Genomic DNA, 17,484 nt, shown 5'->3' on the forward strand with positions numbered 1-17,484 from the left:
TCGGATGGCCCCTGGAGTGGGTGCACCCGCTGGGCATCCAGGACTTCACCGGCCTTCGCTGGACAGCGCACCTGAGGCCCGCCCAGCCCAGCCCAGGCCTCTGCTGCTGTGACATCACAGACACCCTTGGTGACACCACAAACCCGACTCCTTAATCCTGTGGCTGAACAGTGGCTGGGAAGACCAAATAGGAGCTGAATTGAGATTAATTTGGCTCTTTCCATCCAAAATCTCTGCCCACATATTCTACCAGTGGCCCCAGGGATCCAAAATTGGCAGTCGTCTTGGGCCACACTCATTGTCTATTTCCCAGGAACCAGCAGCTGCCGGGGACGGGGCTGTAACACTGCAGGGGCCTTTGGTGATGCCTCTTGGGAGAACAGAGGAATGGGCACGCAGGGCTGTGGGCAGAGAGCCAGGAGGAGCACCTTCCTCTGAAACCAAGAACCAAAATGGCTCACCTACATTCCACCCCAATCCTGCCCCACCTCCCTCACCTCTCTCCCCTCCCCCAGTCAGTCCCATTTAGTCCCTCCCCACCATAATGGGGAGGAGGGGCCCCCAGAGGCAGGGAAGGGAGGGACTGTTGGGAGTATAAATGCGAAAAGGCCACCCAACCCCCGGAGCTGGGTCCCCGAGATCTGAGATCTGCTCTGTCGGCTGCTGCAGTTGCTACCATTCTCAGGACCCTCACCATGAAAGGCCTTCTGCTGCTCGCCTTGTCTTCTTTGCTCTGCTGGGTCTCAGGTAAGCACCTGGGGCACCAAGGGCCAGGTTCACCCTGTCCCACCCCCACCCCACATTACCCACTCCTCAGGACCCCAAGCACCCCTGGCCCCAAATGGCTGAGTTCTGTGCTTCCAGAACCAGGTCTCCCTGTGACAGGATCCTGGCTCCATTCTCAAGGACTCATGTTCCCACCTCCAAGACCCACTCTTCTATCAAGCCAGGGTTCCAGGTCCCCTTTCCCCAGTCCAAGGTGCCCCCTTCTTGGGCACCCTAATACCAGTTCCCCTGCCAGTCCCACTCCAGTGGGAAACCCACCAAGATGCAGCTTACCTGCTTTCTCCTCTCTCGGCTGCGCTCGGCAGGGCGTCCTCCCAGAGCCTAGGCACCCCGCCTGGGGCTTCGTTTGCACCCCACCTGTCATCTGCTCCATCAGGGACTTCATGCTTAGTCCCTCGAGCAGCAGCCTTTCCTAGATGCCTCCTGCTCCTCTCGGGGGCACGTACCCCCAGAGACACAAGCTTTCTGGAAGGTGCCAGTGACTTCTTAGAACCTTCTAGGGCACCAGGGAGATTTCCCCAGCCTTCTAGGAGGGAATGCCAGGCTTGCTCACCCCCAGGGTGAGGGGCAGTCACAGACTTGTTCACCCTTGGACCAAATCCCTCCTTCACCAAACCTTGCATGCCCAAACCTTGGATTAGCCGAGGCAGAAACTCTGGGCTGCCACCTTCTGCTCCCAGGCGGAGCCTGATCTGTCCCCTGGACAGTATTCCTTTCTGCGGAGAGCTCCTGGGGGAGAGGATTCGTTCAGGTCGGGGCCTCTTCCCACGCGTTCGGTGGGCACAGGAGGTGAAGAGTAAATTGCTAAAGCTGGCCGCACATGGCCTTCTTGCCAGCTTCAAGCTCCAAGCCGTTTCTGCATGTGCTGTATCCTCCATGATTTTTATTTTTATTTTTTAAATGTATCTTTATTGATTTCAGAGAGGAAGGGAGAGGGAGAGAGATAGAAACATTAATGATGAGGGAGAATCATTGATCAGCTGCCTCCTGCATGCCTCCTCCTAGAGACTGAGCCCACAACCCAGGCATATACCTTGACTGGAATGGAACCCGGGACCCTTAGGTCCGCAGGCCGACGCCCTATCCACTGAGCTAAGCTGGCGAGGGCCATGAGTTTTATTTTGAATAGTTCTTCCTATTTCAAGTCTCTACCTGTGACCTCCTTTGAATTCTTTCATCTTCTTCCCCACTGCCTCTGTCCCAGGGAATTCTCACTTTCCATCTAGCCCAGCCCCGTGCTGTTGTTGTTGGTAGCATTGCCCTCCTGACTCATCCCCAGGTGGAGTGGAGTGGAGAAAGGTAGTTAGGGTGTGGGCTGTTCACAGAGCAACAACTCCACCCTCACCCACTTCCACTTCTTTTCTGTCACTCACCTGCTCTGTCCCTCTCAGACCAAACCGGTCAGAACACCTACTGCACTAGTTCTTCTCCACCCTCCCCCCCAACCCCCCCCCCTCGGCTCAGTCCCAGGTGAGTCAGACACCCCATCACCTCAGCCTGATTTGTGTCTTCCCAGCTGACATTCGCTGTCACTCCTGCTACAAGGTCCCTGTGCTGGGCTGTGTGGACCGGACGTCCTGCCGTCTGGAACCAGGACAGAAATGCCTGACAACAAATGTGTACCTCGGTAATCTGCCCTTCTTTAGCGGGGACCGGGCCGGTGGGAGACTCTATGGCTGAGGCTGAGGCTGAGGCCCAACTGGGGCTAAGGCTGAGCTGGAACAGAGAATGACAGCAGTGAGAACTACTGGCCAAAAATTATCTCATACCAGGCCCCATTCTGTGTCTCTACATGGATTGTTTCAATTCATGTTCATGACAACCCTATGACGTGGCTGTTAGTATACTGAGGAGACAGCCTCAGAGAACGGCAGGAACAGGTCCAAGGCATCCCAGCCGGCAGTGACAGCACTGGGACTGGGCGAGGGGCGGGGTCTGGGAGTCAGCAGGAAGATGAGACTGAGAAGAGAGAGAGAAGGGGGAGCCGGGCAGCACTGGGAGGAAAGGAGGCTGAGTGAGTGCATGGGGCGGGGAAGTGGACACAAGCATCTCAGGTGCCCATCCCAGCTGACACCGCTGCCCACTCCTACCCCCAGGCAAGATGTGGGTTTTCTCCAACCTTCGCTGTGGCACACCTGGGGAGCCCTGTCGGGAGGAATTGAACCAAACCAACCACAAGCTGGGCCTGACCTATAACACCACCTGCTGCGAGAAGGACAACTGCAACAGCCCGGCCCCTCGGCCCGCCCCGGCCCTGGGCCTGGTCCTCACCTCCTTGGCGGGCGCCGGCCTCTGGCTGCTGCACTGACACTCACCCCTCCCCTGCCTGAGCCGGAGCCTCTCCCTGTGCCTCCAGACCCCTGGCTGCCCACAGCGGCCTCCCCTAGTTCCCTTTGCTCGGGAAACATTTCTCAGACCTTCACATTTCTTTGATTGGACAGCGGTCGCCCTATCGGTCATTCTACCCACACCCTCCTCTCGGCTCTGCTGAGTCCCTTCCCGCTTCCCTCCAGCTCTCCCACGGCCCCAGAAGGGCTCCCCTTTGGGCCCTGCTTAGGGAGGACTTGGGGTCCGGGCCTGTCCCCCCGTGATGGCTCGAGAGAAGACCTGAGGACCTTGCCCTGCTCACCTCTTCCCATTTTGAGTAATAAATGCCTGTGTCTGACAAGTCGTGCATTTATTGTCAGGAGACCTGTTGTCAGAGCCCCCCCTCCCCCATCTCAGAAATAACCCTCTCAGCCCCCACCCTTCCCCAGACCCTCCAGGGAGTTTCCCTGGCGGCTGGGCTGGGGCAAATGGAGAAACAGGTTTTTCCGGCATCCACCCTCCCTTCCAGCATGGGGGTGGCACACAGGTCCCAGTGTTTGGAGACAATCCTTATCTCAAACGTAGGTCACACCTCTGAGGGACTGCCAAGAAGGAGGTGCAGCCAGGCTTGAGGGCTCCCCAGAAGGGTAGGAAAATTCGCAGGGGGGTGGGACCCAGGACCCTCTTTGCAGGTGTCAGTCCCAAGGTTAGTCAGAGGCCTCCCCTGGCCCGGGTACTAAGTGGGGCACCGAGTGAACCTCCTAGCACAGGCTTCCACCTATTTCCCCTCTCAGTTCGAGAGTCCTATTGGGAGCCAAGCTGCAAACGGGAAAGGAGAACAACCCGGACAAACGGGTTCATTGACTGTGAGCCCCACTCAGCCAGCGCTTGCTCCCCTGGCTGATCCTCGTTGCTAAGGAAGGTTCTCCCTAGCAACAAGGTCCAGGGGTAACTTAGGGCAGCTTCTCCATTGTCCTCCGGGGTTGGGTCGGATAAGGAGTGCATCACCATAACCCTGAAACTAGGCCTATTACTCCTTCAGCCCTACCATCGACAAAAGAGAGATGGAATTTTCCAGTCAGCTCTAGAGTGGTTGATAGATTTTTTTTTTTTAAATATCTTTATTGATTTCAGAGAGGGAGGGAGAGATAGAAACATCAATGATGAGAGAGAATCATTGATTGGCTGCCTCCTGCACGCCCCCTACTGGGGATCAAGCCCGCAACCCGGGCATGTGCCCTTGACAGGAATCGAACCTGGGACCCTTCAGTCCGCAGGCTGATGCTCCATCCACTGAGCCAAACCAGCGAGGGCTGGTCGATAGATTTTAATGGCTCACAGAAGAGTGTGTGTCTTCTCACCTCAGATCTCCTTCATTCTCTTGCTCCCTTCCGGTCTTCTAGTCCCACTACCCTCTCCACAGTCCTGGTAAGACCCAGGCCAGGGCGCTGTGTGCTGCAGCCAAGATGCAGGCCGGGGCCACCGTTCTTGCCACAGGGCTGCCGCACAGGCCTCCGGTGCAGCCCTGTGGGCGGTGTGAGTCCCTCCAACTTTGTTTCCACTTAACTGCAATGATGTGCTGACTGAGGCAGAGCTGTCAGCCTCCTGGCTGGAGGACTTGCCTTCGGGGGCAGAGCAGATGGGATTTCAAGGAGCACAAAGGGATTCTCTGCTCCCTCAGAAAACACCTCCCTAAAACCAAGTGATCAAAGTTATCACACTGGCATTGTGACCCCCTGTGTGCTGCACTGCAAAGACCAACATCATGTCTGTGCAATTCTTGCCAAGAGCTCATGAGCTCAATCTAATTGTGTGAAAATACCAGATAAAGCCGGCATGACTCAGTGGTTGGGCATCGACTTATGAACCAGGAGGTCACGGTTCCGTTCCGAGTCAGGGCACATGATGGGGTTGTGGGCTCTATCCCCAGTGTCGGGTGTACAGGAGGCAGCCGATCAAGGATTCTCATCATTGATGTTTCTCTCCCTCCTTCCCTCCCTCCCTCTCCCTTTCTCTCTAAAATCAATAAAAATATTTTTTAAAAGTAAAATAACTTACCAGGACTCTTCAAAAGTTTCAAGGTCAAGGAAGACAAAGACTCAGAACTGTCACAGATTGGGGGCGTTTAAAAAGACAGGAGAGCCGTAACCGGTTTGGCACAGTGGATAGAGCGTCGGCCTGCGGACTGAAAGGTCCCGGGTTCGATTCCGGTCAAGGGCATGTACCTTGGTTGCAGGCACATCCCCAGTGGGGGGTGTGCAGGAGGCAGCTGGTTGATGTGTCTCTCTCATCGATGTTTCTGACTCTCTATCCCCCTCCCTTCCTCTCTGTAAAAAATCAATAAAATATATTTTAAAATAAATAAATAAATAAAAAGACAGGAGAGCCAAAGGCAATGTGGGCTTCTGGGACGGGCCCTGGAGCAACGGGCTAAATGAAGTAAGGCCTGCAGGTCAGAGTGCTGCACGGGTGTTACTGTCTGGTTTTGTACAGTTGGCCCTTGAACAATAAGGGTTTAAACTTATATAAAGATTCCCCCCCCATAAATATACAGTTGGTCCTCCTTTTCCGGGTTTCACATCTGCAGATCCAACCAACTGCAGGCTGAAAACAGGGCTGACTAGTGTATGTGCGTTGTTCTATGCCATTTTATTTATTTATTTTATTTTTTAATGCCATTTTCTATAAGGGACTTGAGCGTGGGGGATTTTGGTATCTGCCAAGGGGTGGGGGTGGTGTTCTGGAAACAATCCCCCTCAGATACCAAGGGACACTTGTAGGTAGTTTTGGGGAGTCACAAGTTATACACAGACTGTGACTGAGCGGATGTGGCACCTCTGACCCCTCCGTGTGCAAGGCCAGCTGTGCTCTGGTTGTGAGATGTCACATCGGAGGAAGCGGGAAGGGCACATGGGCATTCTCTGTACTGTTGTCACAGCTTTTCTGTCAACCTAAAGTCATTTCAGAACAAAAATGCAAACACACACACACCTCCCTGGTCCTTAGCTGGTGTTGGAAAGTTGAAGTCTGGTTTAGTATTTTGGTCCCTGCTTTCAAGGGACTGAGGTTTTCTAACCGTGTGTGTGAGTGGGTCTGTGAGATTCTGGAGAGCAAAGAGGGGGCAGGTGGACACACGGGCAGCAGACAGGGGCTCCTGAGGGGCTCAGTGCCAGGAGCACAGAAGGAGCTACCGACAGCTTAGACCCAGCCTGACCCTGGAAGGTCTGCAAGCAGGAAAGCGCTAGGGGAAGGGGGAACCAGGACTCAGTTCCCAGACGGCGTGCTCCACCCCCCGGGCTAGTTGGGGTTTGCCAATGCGATGGATGCGCAGGAGGCCCTCGCCATAGTGTCCCAGCTTTGCCTGGGGCACTGCAGTCAGAGGCAGGTGCGGGGTCCTGGCCCAGAGAGGAGGCGCTGGAGCTGGGCAGAGGGCGACCAGCCTGTGCGGCAGGGGCCTTGGCTGCCTTCTCACCCAGGGCAGCCCCACGAGGAGGGGGTTCACTGTGTCTGTGCCTCCCTCCCACGGACCCCACGCTCATCCTGCCCTGCCAGCCTTACAACCCTTGCCATGGGCTTTTTTTTTTTTTAAATATGTATTTTATTGATTTTTTACAGAGAGGAAGGGAGAGGGAGACTTAGAAACATCGATCAGCTGCCTCCTGCACACCCCCTACTGGGGATGTGCTCACAACCAAGGTACATGCCCTTGACCGGAATCGAACCCAGGACCCTTCAATCCGCAGGCCGATGCTCTATCCACTGAGCCAAACCGGTCAGGGCTGCCCTGGGCTTTATCGGCAATGAAAAGGGAGGCCAGAGTCTCCCTCAGCTGGCACTGGGCACCCAAAGCGGCACCCAACAGACCGAGTGTGGAAGTAGATACGAGAGCCCAGCCATCTTTGTTGAGAAAGAAGTGCTTTTTCACAAAAATCTGTTTGGCTTACATGTGGCAGGTTTATTGTTCTAATTTTTAAGTGAATCTATTTAAAATGTTCTGTTTTGATTTCTAATAGAGTAAATGTTACTATAACTCACTACAAAAGGCTCTTGGGGTCTTCAGTAACTTTTGAGAGTGTGAAGAGGGCCTGAGACAAGGAGAGCCCCAATACTGCTGCTCTGAGCAGAGCTGTGCCTCCACGCCCGCCCCACCCAGTCCTGTCCTCCTGGGATAGTCCTGCCTGGTTCTGCAGCTGGCTGTCCCCTCCCGTCTCTCTAACCCCTGTCTTCCAGACGCTGCCCCTGCCCCTGCCCCCAAACCCCACCCCCCTGCACCTCTTCCTAGTCTCCATGGCCCCCCTCACTGACCTACCACAGTGGAGACACATCAGACCCTCTGACCTCACGTGTAAGTCCGGTAGCAAAGCCGGGAGAGATCATTATGGGGTAGGGATGCTGGGCTTGAAGGGATCCGAAGGGCCCTCCCTGAAGCAGCTGGGTTGTGTGTTTGGGGTGGAAGGAGGTTGTTGACCCCACACTTAAACGGATCTGGGCCAAGGCTGTTTGGAGGGTGACCCTGAGAGCATTAGTGCAGAGAAGGGGGAAAGAGAAAGCCAAGACAAGGAGAAGAGCTGAGAGAGCAGAAAACAGCTTGAGACAAGCAGGGGGGCGGGAGGGGGGGGTAAGGAAGAGGACTAGGAGGGAAGGTGACAGACAACTCCGGAGCTCAGAGCAGCTGAGAGAACAGTGGGAAGGCTTCTGCGGGCCAGGGAGGTGTGGGGTGCAGGAGCAGAGGCCCGCTGCTCAGGCTGGCGAATGTGGGCTGGTTGTCGCTCCCTAGGTGTGTTTGTTTACTGGTTCCTCCCAGCCTCGGACGCTCCTGCTCTCCAACCTGGGGCACTCAGGTGCAGTCAGTCTCCCGGACTCCAGAGCCCTGGACCCAGCCATGGGCACCTCCAGGGCCGTCCTCTGCATCCTGTTCTTCTGTGGGGCGCTGGGTAAGGGTAGGTTGGGGGTCCTCTGGGGCAGCGGGCGGGGTTCATGGAAAAGCCTGAGGGCTGGGGAGGGGGTCTGAGAGATGCCAAGGAGAGTTGTAGGAGTTTAGAAAGAGGAGCTACCGGGGGTGGCCTCAGGCCAGCCTGGCAAGGTCCCTCGGAAGGCACTGGAGATCGACTGTCTTCCCGTGGCATCTGCACGAGCCTCTGTCCCCGTCCCTATCTCACCTCTTGCTCCTTCGCTGGGCTCCTTGGTAAATGCCAATTCCGATGTTTTGATGTTTTCATCTGTCCTGGCACCACCGCTAAACTTCCTCACTGCCGCCTCCCACCCTGGCTTCTGTCATTCTCTAAGCTCATCTCCGATTCTCTTGGCTTCTGTTCACGTCTGTGTCTTCCTCTTCCCCTGTAACCTCTCCCTGGTCCGTGTCTCCTTTCCTACTTCTGTCCCCCTCGTGGTCCCTTTCAGTGCTTCCCTCTCCCCACTCAGCCGCCCCTCACTCCGTGCACCCCTGTCTGGGATCTTGGCTCTGCCTCTCCCCTGGCCTGTGTGTCTCTCCTCCACCCTCCTGATCTCCACCAACCCGGCAGGTCTCACCACTCTCCCTGCCCGGGGGCGGCTCCACTGTTACACCTGCAGCTTCGCCAAACCCTGCTACCCTGTTCCCACCGAGTGTGGGGATGATGAAGCTTGTGGCGTCAGCATCGGCACCTCAGGTAGGACTCTGGTCCAATGGCCCTCCCCCAGAAGGTCCCCCCGCACCCCCCCCCCCGCCCCGGTCCTGCCCTCCCTGCTGTCCCTGGCCCGACCTCCGACCGCCCCGGCCTCAGCCTGGCCCCTTCCTCCCACAGAGCAGAGTGAGGTCATCCAGCGGAAAGGCTGCCTCCCCAGGGCCCAGTGCCCTCTGCCTGGCCATGCCACCTACTGGTCACGCTCCTACTCGCTGCGGCACCACTGCTGCGACCAGGACCTGTGCAACGCGGCCCCCAGGCCCCTGCTCCCCACCCTGCTCCTCACCGCCAGCTTCACCTGCGGAAGCCGCCTCCTCCTCTAGCCTCCTCAGAGCTGCGGCCCTCAACCCAGACGCCCTCACCGCCCTCACCGTCTCCGCGGCCCCGGGGACACCTGCCTGACGCTTGAGATGTGGCCAAGATCCTGGCTTGACAGACAGGCCTCAGCTCCCTGGCCCACAGCTTTGCAGAGCGCTTCCAAGACCTGATTCCTGTGGGCCCTGCTCCAGCCCCCACAACTTGCCCAGAGCCCGGCCTCATAAAAATGCTGTTCTGTGTCTTTTGTCTTTTTTAGATACCGAGGCTGATGCCCTCTCCAAGCCCCAGGTCTCTGGCAAGGCAGGTGCTTGATGGAGCTGTGGGTCCCAGGCAAGGGGATGCAGGGGCCCCATGTATGGAGAGGAGGGGTGTCTTGCCAGGGAATGTCCATTTGGTAGATCAGGAACTTAGGAAGGAGGGCTTGGGGAACGATGAAGGGCGAATTTAATAAAGTGCTATCTGGGGGTCTGATAACACTGCCGTGCGTGAGTGCATGTGTGTGTGCATGTGTGTGTGCATGTGTGTGCATGCGTGTGTGTGCATGCGCGTGTGTGTGCGCGCGCGCGTGTGTTTTCTCTAAAAGCAAACTGTAGCTCTTGGTGGTTGCGCTGGGGCTGGAACCCGGACCATAATTGTCATCTCGTTCTCTGTTCTCTGTCTGTCATTCGCGCCTCCTTCCTGCCTGCAGATGAGCTGAAGCCACTGCAGAGTGGAGGCTTTAGGTGAGAAAGCCTCCAAGATAGCTTTTCCCAGCGAGGCCCAGGCTTGCGCAGATACACAAAAGGGCGCTGGAGGAGCTGCTGTGAGGGTGTGGCTGGGTGGCCAGCTCGTTTCTGCCTGACCTGCCCGCGTGGTGAGCTGGGAGCGTCCCTGCCTCACCAGCCCAGACCTGCCCCTGCTCCCAGACAGCCCTGCACGCAGGGCCCATCACAGCCCCGCCCCGTGGACACTCCCGCCCCGTGGACACTCCTGCCCGGGGAGATAGTGTGTGACTCGGATCCCAGGACGTCAGGGTGACATAAGCGACTCATTGTTCCGGATGCCACAATGGAGTGCCTAGGATAAGGAGGGTGGCAGGGTGGGGCCGAGCATGGGCCCCATATTGACCCAGCTCCCTCCCCTTCCATCTAAGGGAGTCTGGGGTCTAAGTGAAGGTGCTCGTTCTCTCTCAACTCTCCTCTGCTTTGTGACGATGGAGCTGTTGACCTCATTTAGAGGCAACTTGAGTTTCCTTTCCATTCTCCCTGTCCCTCAATCCCCCTGCTTCGTGCTTCCATTTTTCTCTACCTCTGATCATCTCATCCCTTGGTCTGACTGAGTCTCCTCCCTTCTCTCCCCTTCAGTTTCCCTCATTTGCCCTCTGGCTCAAGGCCCTGGATTCCTCTGTCTCCTCTCTGCCCACCCCACCCTCCTCACCCCTGCCAGCTGCACCATGCTCCCCTCCAGCTGCATCAGCTCCCTCAGTCCCATGCCTGTGGGTTCAGGGCCACCCTCCACTGGCTTCTACAGATAGGAGACCACACTTTTTCAAAGGTGACATCACAGAATAATGAATCTCCTTTCTCCCTCCCCCCCCCGCCCCCACACGCACAGCTTGTCCGTGGGAGACCAGAGGCAGTGAAGTAGCTTGCTCGCCCCCCCCCTCGCCAAGACTGTCAGGGGCTCTTCCGGGTGCCACGTGGCCAGGGAGACCGCAGGTCACTCTCCAGCAGCTGCCACGGAGATCATCTGGCCTTGGGGGCAGGTGGGCTGTGGGTTTTGTGAAACAGAAAGATGGGTTAAGGACACTTCCATTCCTACCGCCTCAGGAACAGGACTCCTGTCCACCCCAGCCCAGCGCCCTCGGGGATGGAAGCCTCTGTCCCCTCGTTGTTCCTCACCTGAGACGGGCCAAGTGGATGTTCTCATAGACCTGGATTTCAGGTTTGAACTGAGGAACCGAGGCATCTGGGGAGAAGGAGCCACATGGAGTGAGGCAGACAGCCACCAGATAGCCCAGAGCTGCCTTCCCTCTCCTCCCCTCCCCTGGAGAAGATGGGGTACAAAGGCAATGTGAGCCCCCCCTCCACCTTGCACCCAAGTGCTCTCTTCTTCCCCCTGCGGGGGGGGGGTCCTTACCTCTGCACTGAGCCCCCTGGACCCTCCGCCTCCAGAGCATGATGCTGAGGACCAGGACGGCGAAAGCCTGGCCTGCTGTGAACAGCAGCATCAGGATCCAGGGCACATCCCAGCCCGTGGAAGGGGCACAGAGGGCAGGGGAGGCATCCGTGGGGGCTGTATAAGGGCAAGAGGAAAGGAGGGAGGCAGTGAGGGGGCCTGTCCCTGTGCCCCAAGGAGAGGCGTCCCACATCGACTGGTGGGCTCTCCCAAAAGAAGACTCCCGAAGTTTCCTTGTCCCCAGGACCCACCCCCACTTTGCCCCTTTCTAGGTCTCTCACCCTGACCCATGAGCCAACGCCTCCCACACCCAACACACACGGACAGCTAACTCCAGAGCAGACCGCCAGCCATGCTGTCATTCTCCTCATACTCCTCACAGTAATCCACCCTTTCAGGGGAAAAAAGTGCTTTGCATGTATTCATTCTTCCAGTCACTCACTCCATAGCATTTGCTGAGTGCCCACCACATGCCAGGCACCGTCGGCGAGTGGGTGTCGGGGCAGTAAAGCCCAGCCCCTGCCATCGTTGACCTTTGCTGATGGCAGCAGTGGCCCTGTGCTCCTCCCTCCCGCGTGTAAAGGGTTATTCCACATCCAGTGGCATTCTTTCTTTGTATAATGGACTTTTTCTGGTAAAACAATCACATGTTTTTCTCCTTCTGCCTTTACTATCAATGGCCATTATAACATCCGTGCATGTATCTTTTCTTCAAAAGACAATTACTACCCCAGCAATGATTCTTATTTTCTTCCTCTCTGCTATGGGATATTTCACACAAATCATAGGTTAGCCTATTTTTAAACAATGACATATTCCACAGAAATCTTCTTCCCCCTCCTGGCTATTGTCTATTCCACCAGAAAGTTGGCTTAACCACCCCCTCCTCGGTTATGGTTACGGCTTCAGCTGAGGGCAGAAAGGCCCTCCTCCCGCAGTGATGGTCAGCTCCACCAGAAACCACCCTCCTGACCGGGCCAATAACAAATTCGCCTCTTTCTCACCTCCTCCCCTGGCCAGCAGGGTGGATGTGCCAGAAGGAACACCCTTCCCATACCCCCCTGCCCCCCGCACCCCATTACCTGCCAGGCTAAAGCTGACCCCCTTGTTCTGAGGCACGACGCAGCGGATGAGCCTGGGTCTGCGGCCCCTGGACTCAGGAAGCCCCTCCCCAGGACACACCAAGAGCAGGGCAGCCCCGTCGCCCCAGAAGGTCTGCACATGGCCCCTCACAGGGCCCCTCCCCTCCACCCAGGTCACAGAGTCCAGGCGCCTGGCAGGGACCACAGAGCACAGGAGGACATAGCAGGACGCTCCATCTGCAGCCTTGGCAGACAACTGGGATCCTGTGGGAGAGAGGGGCCCCTCAGTTCCTTGCTCGGGCTTCCGCATCTCCCAGTGGCCCCTGGTCTCATGCCCCCACTCACCTCTGAGCACGGAGACATCATACACCCGCCAGTTATGGTATTTGTGGTGCTGACCCAGCACCGCGCACCAGTACCGCCCAGCGTCTCCCTCCTTGGATCCTTCCAGCCACAAAGAGTAGTTCCCCAGCAATTTGAGCCTGGGCTCCCTTCCAGGCTTTCCAGGGTCTGGGGCTGGCCTGGCCACTTGGATTTGGGTCACCAGGGCAGTGGAGGAGCCTGCTGCAGGGCTGCGGAACCAGGACAGGAGTTCGTCCCCATGTAGGGTGGGTGGCAAGGGACATGGTAGCTCCATTGCTTCCCCCAAGGCCACATAGATGGCCTGGATGTTGTCTGTAGGGAGGGGCTTGTGTGAGGCCAGATACCTCCATGAGATCAACCCCCCCCCTCCGCCCCCATCTCAACCTCCAACCCCTGGCTTCCTTCCTTCCTGAGGTCTCCGGGCACTGGTCTGGCTATAAGCACACTTCGCAAGGGACAGCTACAAAAACGGTGAGATGGAGAGAGAGGGTAGGGGCTTTCCTCCCTTTCCCCAAATGAATGAGGGAATCTGAGGGCAAGAGAGAAAAGGTGGAATAGTTGGCAAATACCCGTATTTCTTCCTCTCATTTCTCCTTTTCTGGAAGCAGTTACTCACCGATTCTCATTTTCTAAAGGAAACTGCACATGACCTGGGTCCTCAGGGTCTCTGGGTCTATCCCAGTGTTAGAGATGGGGGAGGTCAGCTGGGGAAAATCTACCTTCGTGAGTCAGATGCCTGCCCCAGGCCCCTAAGGAGAAGTGGCAGCCTTGCAGAGTCCCCACCTCCTGCTCTTTACCTGCAGCAGCCTGAGGAAGCCCCCTGAGGAGGAGGAGGAGGAGGAATAAGACCGCCATGGGAGAGCCTTGCAAGTTCTCTTGCTTGGGACCTGGTGTCCCCGGGGAGGAAACAGAGCTCAGATAAAGGCCTGCCCTCCCTGGTCCGGAGTGACACAGGCCTCTGGAGGGGATGGGAAGTTGGGGAGATAAACCCTAGTTGCAAGTCCACTGGCGGAAAAATGACCACTGCCTCTCTGTCCTGATGGGAAAGAGGCCCAGTCCAGGCCTCTCCGAAGACAGCCTCCTCACCCTTCTGAGTCCTGGCCCCATGTCGGCGGAGGGACCCCGACAGAAGCCTCTCCATGCCGAGAAGCCTGCACAGAAGGGGTCCTGCCAGTTTGGAAGCCTTTTCTCTTCCACCTTAAGAGATGCCGCCATGAGGGAAGGAACTGAGTCTCCAGGTTGGTCTCCATGGAACCCAGCATGAGACTGTATACCCAGTCAATACCTTAGAAATTATTTAAAATGGCCTTCCTTGCCCTAACCTGTTTGGCTCAGTGGATAGAGCATTGGCCTGTGGACTGAAGGGTCCCAGGTTCGATTCCAGTCAAGGGCATGTACCTTGGTTGTGGGCACATCTCCAGTAGAGGGTGTGCAGGAGGCAGCTGATCGATGTTTCTAACTCATCAATGTTTTTAATTCTCTATCCTTCTCCCCTCTTCTCTGTAAAAAATCAATAACATATATATTTTTTAAAATAAATAAATAAATAAATGATATGGCCTTCGTTGGGGCTGCCTGGCACGCCACAGACCTCTTCTCATCAGCCTCTGATGATTATATGAAGTTATTACTCAAGGAGGAGAGTAACAAGGACCTGGAAAATTCACTGGCCCCAGGCAGTGCTCTCAAGGCAGATCCTACAGTTTTTAATGTGTTATTTATTTTTAAAGGCTGCTTCTTTTAAAAAAATTTTTTTTGTAAAACAGTCTATGTTAAGTCTAATCAAATAATTGAATCGATATCCCCTCCTGTGGGAACAGACCTTTAGGCCACTTCACAATGGACATTCCCTTTTGCTTAGACCACATTCCACTTGCTAAGACCATTATATCTCCCCCCTCCGGAGTTTCCCAGGATCCGGACCTGCACAGAGAATTCTCTGCCCAGAAAAAAACCAACTAGAGTCATTTAAAAACCTCTAATTTCCTGTCTTTGGGGGTGCTGGCACCATTTTGGGGCTCAGCCCATCTGGTCTCCAGATGACCTAACCCTATATAATAAAAGCCCAATATGCTAAGTGTCCAGTCATCTGGTCCTCTGTTCAACCAATCAAAGTGTAATATGCTAATGATATGCTAAGGCTGCTCAATTGCTGGCTATGACATGCACTGACCAACAGGGGGCAGACTCTCAACACAGGAGCTGCCCCTTTGTGGTCAGTGCCCTCCCATAGGGGGAGCGCTGCTCAGCCAGAAGCCAGGCTCACAGCTGGCAAGCACAGTGGCAGTGGCAGGAGCCTCTCCCACCTCTGCAGCACCACTAAGGAGCAGCGAGCTGAGCGGTAAGGAGCAAGCAGGCAGGTGGTAAGGAGCGAGGGGTCCCAGACTGTGAAAGGGTACAGGCCGGGCTGATGGACCCCCCCGCCCTGTGTACGAATTTTATGCACTGGGCCTCTAGTATATTAATAAAAGACAAAAAGGGTAATTGACCATACCTTTGCTACACTTCCCATTGGCTAATCAGCAAGATATGCAAATTAACCACCAACCAAGATGGCAGCCGGCAGCCACACAGCTGAAGCGAGCAGGAGGCTTGCTTGCTCCAGTGATGGAGGAAGCCAAGGTTCCCACCTGCCGCGGCTCGGCTCTAAGCTCCGAAAGCAACAAAGTTTCAATTATAGAAGCTAAACAAACTCCAGATACCTGCTTTCAGTAGGCCGTGGCCTCAGAGCTGGAGCTGGCTCTCAGCTCCAGTGACAGCAATGAAGTTTCAATTATAGAAGGTAAATAAATCCCAGAATAAAAAAAAAAAAGAAAAAAAGGAGAGGCTGGGAGCTTCAGTCGCCGGCCAGCCTGTAAACAGCCCTCAGCCCCTCACCCAGGCTGGCCAGGCACCCCAGTGGGGACCCCCACCCTGAAGGGGTGTGACTAGCTGCAAATAGCCCCTCACCCAGGCTGGCCAGGCACCCAAGTGGGACCCCCACCCTGATCCGGGACACCCTTCAGGGCAAACCAGCTGGCCCCCACCCATGCACCAGGCCTCTATCCTATATAGTAAAAGGATAATATGCAAACTGACCCTAAGCAGAAAGACTGGGAATGACGAGTCACTATGACACACTGACCACCAGGGGGCAGATGTTCAATGCAGGAGCTGCCCCTCTCGTGGTCAGTGCACTCTGCTCAGCACAAGCCAGGCTGATGGCTGCCAGTACAGTGGTGGTGGTAGGAGCCTCTCCTGCCTCCTCAGCAGCACTAAGGAGTCTGACTGCAGCTTAGGTCTGCACCCCGCTGACAAGTGGACATCCCCCGGGCTGCCGGGCTGCCAGAGGGAGATGTCTGATTGCCAGCTTAGGCCCAACCCCCGGGAAGCAGGCCTAAGCCAGCAGGTGGTCATCCCCCAAGCGGTCCCAGACTGTGAGAGGGCACAGGCTGGGCTGAGGGATCCCCCCCCCCCCGCCAGTGCACAAATTTTTGTGCACTGGGCCTCTAGTCAACACTAATAAAAGAGAAAAATGGTAATTGGCGTACGAGCTACCCTTTTCATTGGCTAATCAGGGCTATATGCAAATTAACTGCCAACTAAGATTGGCAGTTAACTGCCAACAAGATGGCAGTTAATTTGCATATGTAGGCACAATGCAGGGAGGCGAAAGGGAAAGCAGGAAGAAGCCCCCTGCCACTGACAGTGATTGGAAACCCAGGGGGGAGCTAAGAGTTGGGGGGCAGGGAAAAGGCGGCCCTGGGGCCGCCTTTGCCCTACCCCCCAGCCATGATCGGAGAATCAGGCGCCTTTGCAGCCCTGGCCAGTGATAGCAGGAAGTAGGGGTGGAGCCAGCGATGGGAGCTGGGCACGGTTGAAGCTGGTAGTCCCAGGAGCTATGGGTCCCTTGCCTGGGCCTAAAGCAGAGCCCACGATCGAGGGGCCGCTGCAGCTGCGGGTCCCCGCTGCCCGAGCCGGACGCCTCAGCCAGAGGCGTTAGGCCTGGGCAGGGGCGGAGCCTGCAACCGCGGGGAGCTGGGGGTCCCCTGCCCAGGCCTGACACCTCTGCCAGAGGCCTCAGGCCTGGTCAAGGGGCCGATCCGGTGATTGGTGATCGGAGGGTGATGAGGGTCAACTCCTCTGGCCGAGGCATCAGGCCTGGGTGGGGGGCGGAGCCGGGGATTGGGGGGATATGAGGGTCCCCTTGCCCAGGCCTGAAGCCTGGGTCAGAGGGGTCAGGCTTGGGCGGGGGGGTGGAGCAAGCGATCAGAGGGAGATGGGGGTCCCCTGCCCAGGCATGATTCCTGGGCCAGAGGCCTCAGGCCTGGGCGGGGGCCAGAGCCAGTGATCGGGGGGAGATGGGGGTCCCCTGTCCAAGCCTGACACCTCTGTCAGAGGCGTCAGGCCTGGGCAAGGGGCTGATCCTGTGATTGGAGGGTGATGGGGGTCAATGCCTGAGAGCTCCCAGTATGTGAGAGGGGGCAGGCTGGGCTGAGGGACACTCTCCCCCACACACACCCAGTGCACGAATTTCGTGCACCGGGCCCCTAGTATATATATAAAAGTCTAAGCAACTGGATCATTGGTGGACCAGCCAGTCGCTATGAAGCAATCTGACCACCAGGGTGCAGACACTCAATGCAGGAGCTGCCCCCTGGTGGTCAGTGTGCTCCCATCGCAGGAGTGTGGCTAGATGACAGGCACCAGAAGACCCCTGGCCAGCTCATGGGGAGCTCAGCTGCATCAGAGGCGGAAGCCTCTCCCTCGGACACTCCCCCTGCAGCTCCTCCCCAGCCACTTGCAGCTTCGGGCACTACTTCTTCATG

At 56.6% G+C, this 17,484-nt stretch overlaps 3 protein-coding genes across 6 annotated transcripts; 2 read left to right on the forward strand and 1 right to left on the reverse strand.

Annotated features, from left to right (window-relative positions):
* The first annotated feature begins 582 nt into the window (after positions 1-582).
* On the forward strand, positions 583-3,454 carry LY6G6C (lymphocyte antigen 6 family member G6C). Its single transcript, XM_059702434.1, has 3 exons — positions 583-747; positions 2,303-2,413; positions 2,883-3,454. Exons 1-3 carry the CDS (start codon positions 696-698, stop codon positions 3,092-3,094), a joined length of 375 nt encoding a protein of 124 aa, XP_059558417.1. The 5' UTR covers positions 583-695; the 3' UTR covers positions 3,095-3,454.
* Positions 3,455-7,347: 3,893 nt separating this feature from the next.
* Positions 7,348-10,651, forward strand: LOC132237719 (lymphocyte antigen 6G6e-like). Of its 4 annotated transcripts, XM_059702430.1 has the most exons (4): positions 7,362-7,438; positions 7,871-8,033; positions 8,616-8,741; positions 8,877-9,315. In XM_059702430.1, exons 2-4 carry the CDS (start codon positions 7,976-7,978, stop codon positions 9,077-9,079), a joined length of 387 nt encoding a protein of 128 aa, XP_059558413.1. In that variant the 5' UTR covers positions 7,362-7,438; positions 7,871-7,975; the 3' UTR covers positions 9,080-9,315. The 4 variants fall into 4 exon arrangements, with proteins under 4 accessions (XP_059558416.1, XP_059558413.1, XP_059558412.1 ...); XM_059702433.1 differs by lacking the exon at positions 8,877-9,315 and adding an exon at positions 9,331-10,651 and having other exon boundaries at positions 7,348-8,033; XM_059702429.1 differs by having other exon boundaries at positions 7,386-8,033.
* A 33-nt stretch (positions 10,652-10,684) lies between these two features.
* On the reverse strand, positions 10,685-14,153 carry LY6G6F (lymphocyte antigen 6 family member G6F). Its single transcript, XM_059702437.1, has 6 exons — positions 13,474-14,153; positions 12,659-12,988; positions 12,314-12,577; positions 11,193-11,348; positions 10,955-11,021; positions 10,685-10,823 (listed from the first exon to the last, which is right to left on the reverse strand). Exons 1-6 carry the CDS (start codon positions 13,529-13,531, stop codon positions 10,799-10,801), a joined length of 900 nt encoding a protein of 299 aa, XP_059558420.1. The 5' UTR covers positions 13,532-14,153; the 3' UTR covers positions 10,685-10,798.
* Between the last annotated feature and the right edge of the window lie 3,331 nt (positions 14,154-17,484).

This window comes from Myotis daubentonii, chromosome 6 (assembly GCF_963259705.1).
Source record: "Myotis daubentonii chromosome 6, mMyoDau2.1, whole genome shotgun sequence".
In the NCBI taxonomy this organism is placed as follows: domain Eukaryota; kingdom Metazoa; phylum Chordata; class Mammalia; order Chiroptera; family Vespertilionidae; genus Myotis; species Myotis daubentonii.